This window comes from Lactuca serriola, chromosome 1 (assembly GCF_051521515.1).
Source record: "Lactuca serriola cultivar US96UC23 chromosome 1, Lser_US96UC23_V15, whole genome shotgun sequence".
Taxonomy (NCBI): domain Eukaryota; kingdom Viridiplantae; phylum Streptophyta; class Magnoliopsida; order Asterales; family Asteraceae; genus Lactuca; species Lactuca serriola.
The window spans coordinates 198033440-198038107 of NC_136408.1; the positions used below are offsets into that span (position 1 = coordinate 198033440).

The 4668-nt window shown below is 32.9% G+C and overlaps 1 protein-coding gene across 1 annotated transcript; it reads right to left on the reverse strand.

Annotated features, from left to right (window-relative positions):
- Positions 1 to 1566: 1566 nt before the first annotated feature.
- On the reverse strand, positions 1567 to 4257 carry LOC145065172 (uncharacterized). The gene is made up of 7 exons (XM_079012389.1): positions 3988 to 4257; positions 3746 to 3847; positions 3556 to 3688; positions 3173 to 3298; positions 2946 to 3079; positions 2774 to 2839; positions 1567 to 2295 (listed from the first exon to the last, which is right to left on the reverse strand). The coding sequence occupies exons 1-7, from the start codon at positions 4255 to 4257 to the stop codon at positions 1567 to 1569; spliced, it is 1560 nt and encodes a 519-aa protein (XP_078868515.1).
- Positions 4258 to 4668: the final 411 nt, after the last annotated feature.

Genomic DNA, 4668 nt, shown 5'->3' on the forward strand with positions numbered 1-4668 from the left:
CAATTTGTTCTCTAACAAAATGTAAATCTATCTCAAAATGTTTTGTTCTTTCATGAAATACAGGACTAAGAGCCAATTTGATAGTTAGACTATTATTACAAAAAATAGAAACAGGCATAAGACTCTTGACATCAAGTTCAAATAAAATTTTTAAAATCCAAATTACTTCACAAGTAGTATAGCCAAGAGCTTTGTATTCTGATTCAGTGGAAGATCTAGAAACTATAGATTGTTTTTACTTTTCTAAGAAATCAAACAGTTGTTAAAATAAATCATATAACCTGATACAGACCTTTTTGTAGCTAAACATTTTACCCAGTCTGCATCAACATAACCCTTTAGTTCAATCACACTTGACTTAGTCAACACCACACCTTTTCCAGGACTATTTTTCAAATATCTCAACAATCTAAAAGCAAGATTTAAATGTGACTTTCTAGGTTTGTGCATATACTGACTCAGAACTTGAACTGCATAAGAAATATCAGGTCTAGTAATTGTAAGGTAAATAAGTTTACCTGTCAGTTTCTGAAACTCAGTTTTATTTTCCAGCAAATTATCTTTTTCATTTTTATCACCTGAACTTACAACAAAATTAATTTCTAAAGGAGTACTTACAGGTTTACACCCAAGCATCCCATACTCATGCAATAATTCTAAACAATACTTTCTTTGATTTAAACACAAACCATCATTAATACTTATTACCTCTATTCCAAGAAAATACTTAAGAATACCAAGATCCTTAATCAAAAACTGACTCCTCATGAAATCTTTAACCTTTTTAATTTCAACTTCACTATTCCCAGTTAGAATAATATCATCAACATACACCAAAAGTATAGTTATAAATGTACCATATTTTTTAACAAACAAAGAGTAATCACTAATACTTTGCTGAAAGCCAAACATAAAAAATGATGCACAAAGTTTTTCATTCCACTTTCTAGGGGCCTGCTTTAGACCATATAAAGACTTAGTAAGCTTACAAACTCTAGAATCATTGTTTGAATAATAGCCAGGAGGAAGAGACATATAAACATCCTCAGTAAGATCACCTTAAAGGAAAGCATTATTTATATCTAATTGATATAAAGGCCAAGAATTATGCACATACAAAGAAATAACAATACTTACAGTAACAATTTTAGCAACAGAAGAAAATGTTTCCTCAAAATCAATTCCTTCTCTTATACCCTTTGGCAACTAAACGAGCTTTATACCTTTCCACCTCTCTGTTAGACTTATATTTAATTTTAAATACCCACTTACATCCTATGGGCTTTCTATTTTTAGGCAAATTTGTTATTTCCCAAGTATGATTACGATGAAGAGCTTCCATCTCTTCATTCATTGCCCTGACCCAATTTGGATCAGACAGAGCTTCTTTGTAATCTTTGGGTTCAATAGACTTATTTAGATTAGAATAAAACACTTAGTTTCATTATCAAGATAAGAACAACTAACTGACCTTTCAATACCATATTTACATTTTCCTTTAACTACATAATCAACAAACTTAACAGGCATATGTGACTCACGTCTAGTCCTAGAAGCACCTACAGACTACTCCACAGAAGGTGTCAAAACAGACTGACTAATTTCCTCAAACACACTTGAAGATGAAAGAATAGAGGAACCAGTAGGAGGCACCATTGCCTCGCCACCACGGTTGACAGATTCACTAGGACTGATGTCATCCAATTTAATGGCTGCATGAGTACCATCCGACTGGGACTCCACTCTTAACTCCTCAAGACCAATGGAATCATTTATATACTCATTTGTGTCAAAAACATCATAGGAAAAGAGATCACTAGGGCCAGAACTATACAAAAAATTATCAACATTAGTTGATTTTAATTTGTATGGAAAAACAGACTCATAGAACTTCACATCCCTGGATACAAAAGAATTGTTAGTATCTAGACTAAGTAATTTATAAGCTTTCTTATCAGAATAATATCCTAACAGAATACATTTTTCAGCAAGTTCAGACAGTTTATCAGAAATATTTTGTTTAGTAGCAAAGGATAAACAACCAAAAACTCTCAAATGATCAAAAACAGGAACCTTTTTGAAAACAAGTTCATAAGGAGATGAACCATTTAAGACAGAAGTATGCATTCTATTTATTAAAAAAACAGAAGTCAAAACAGCATCTCCCCAATATTTAACAGGCACTCCTGATTGAAATAAAAGAGATCTTGCAACATTAAGAATATGTCTGTGCTTTCTCTCCACAACTCCATTTTGCCATGGAGTATAAGCACAAGATGTTTGATGAATAATTCCCTTTTCAAAGCAAAAAAAACTTCATTTGATTATTAACAAACTCAGTACCATTGTCTGAACGTACAACCTTAATGGTAACATTAAACTGGTTTAAAAGTATATTAACAAACGATTTAAAACAATCAAAAACCTGAGTTTTAGACTTTAAAAGAAACACCCAGGTGGCCCTAGTAAAATCATCCACAACAGTCAATAAATATTTGAACCCTTCAACTGAAGCAAGCCTATAAGGTCCCCAGACATCTAAGTGAACCAATTCACCCAACTTAGTTGAAGTATGCTGACTAAGAGAAAAAGATTCCCTTGTATGCTTTACTCTATGGCAAACATCACAAGGAGGACGGGACTCATTACCAAAATTTAACACCTTTTTTAAAGAAGTCAAAGCTTGATCAACTGGATGACCAAGCCTGCTATGCCAAGTTAGTTTAGAAACACAACATCTGGAAAATAAATTAGTTAGAGTACCTGAGGATACACAATCAAGGTAGTATAATCCGTTAGATTCTCTACCATTCTCCACCATCTTCTTTGATAGTGAATCCTGGATTATACAATTATGTTCAGAAAAAAGCAACTTAACACCCACTATCTTTACAAAGTTTATGAAAAAATAAAAGATTGAAATTAAAGTCTGGAACAACAAATACATCAAATAAAGTAAGATGTGAAGACAGATGAAGATTTCTAATTTTATTTATAGGAGCTAAAGACCCATTAGGATGTTTAACAAGAAGATTAAGCCTAGAGACATCTATAACATCTTGAAGCTGTGACTCAAAAGCTATCATATGTTGATTAGCTCCAGAGTCAACAATCCAGCTTTGAGATCTATTAGGACTAACAAATGAATTGCAACACTGAAACAATGACATACCTGCCATATTAGAAGTGACAGACATATCTTCATTATGAGAATGTTCACTAATAAGACGAAGGAACTTAGAATATTGTTCATCAGTAAGAATATGAGCACCATTGCTGGGAACAGACTTAGAAGAAGCTGAAGTTTTACTATTAGATTCAACAGAAGAGGAATTCACAGAAAAGATTTGTTCTAATTATTATTATCACTTCTAGGTTTAAAATATTTTGGATAACCAATTAGCTTATAACACCTATCTATTGTATGACCTTTAAGATTACAATGTTTACATTGTAATCCCTGATTTCTAGACCTAGTTTGACCTTGTGTTAATTTAAATTCATTTTCTTTACTATTAAACACAGAGACTTGTGGTTTTGAGGAAACAATATTACCAAGAGACCCATTCTTTTGAAGTGACTCTTCTCTAGAGAGAATAGAAAAGGCTGTTTTAACATTTGGCAAGGGTTCCATCAACAGAATGTGCCTCTTGGCTTGATTATAAACATCATCAAGACCACTAAGGAACTACATTAGTTTCATTAATTTTGACTGATCATTAAGTTTAGTAGCAGCCTCACAAACACGTTCAGTTAAACTAGTTAAACCATCAAACTTTTTCCATAGTGAATCAAGTTTATTATAGTAATCAGAAAGAGACAAAGCATTTTGCTTTAAGATATTAATCTGTTGATGAATATTAAAAAAGACAGAACCATCATCCTTATTATAAGTGTCAAACAACTCATCCCAAATATCTTTAGCCTTATCATAATATACATGACTAGCATATAGAGTCTCAGAAATTGACCCCAATATCCAATTACAAACACCAGCATTAACACGTTCCCACTTAGATGCTTTAGATGCTTCAGTTTTTCCAAAGTAATAGTACCGTCTACAAAACCTAATTTTTTCCTAGCCTTAAGACCTCTAGACATAGCACTACGCCATAGACAATAATTTTCATTACCAGTCAACTTAATTGTTATAATAGAGGTTACAGTATTATCAGAAGGATGAACATATAAAGGATCATCAAAATCAACTGGATTATCTTCAGGAATACCACTTCCTTCAGATGTATCACCAGCCATAGTTAATCACAAAAAACAACAACAAATAGATCAACAAAGAGAACAAAAATAACAAACACCAGTGTTGACTTAAAGCCAGATGGTCACCACAGTATGTCGAGGCCCAAGACAATCAACACAAAGTTAAAAGAAACATATAACAAATAACTGGTGTGCTCAAGACACCATGATTTCCCACATCAACAAATAAAAAATATGACAAAAAGAACAAGAAAAAAAACCTCACAGCACAATAGACAAAGAGAGATGAAAAAAGAGAACAAGAAAGCCTCACAGTGCAATAGACGAGAACCAATTAACAAAATCGACTCCCTGAATCTGGTCCCTTCAGGGGTTTATCGGTGATCAATTCCGACCCCAAGAGGATTATTTCAGATTTACAGGATTGATCGATTCCACTGCGACGGTTAG

Bases quoted from the DNA above. Each gene is read 5' to 3' on its own strand.
- LOC145065172 (XM_079012389.1), bottom strand. From the start codon at position 4,257: ATGGCTGGTGATACATCTGAAGGAAGTGGTATTCCTGAAGATAATCCA. The intron at 3,848-3,987 runs GTAATTGGATAT...ATTCATCAACAG, and splicing joins ACGTGTTAATGCTGGTGTTT to ATTAATATCTTAAAGCAAAA. The intron at 3,080-3,172 runs GTATGTCATTGT...AACATATGATAG, and splicing joins TGTCACTTCTAATATGGCAG to CTTTTGAGTCACAGCTTCAA.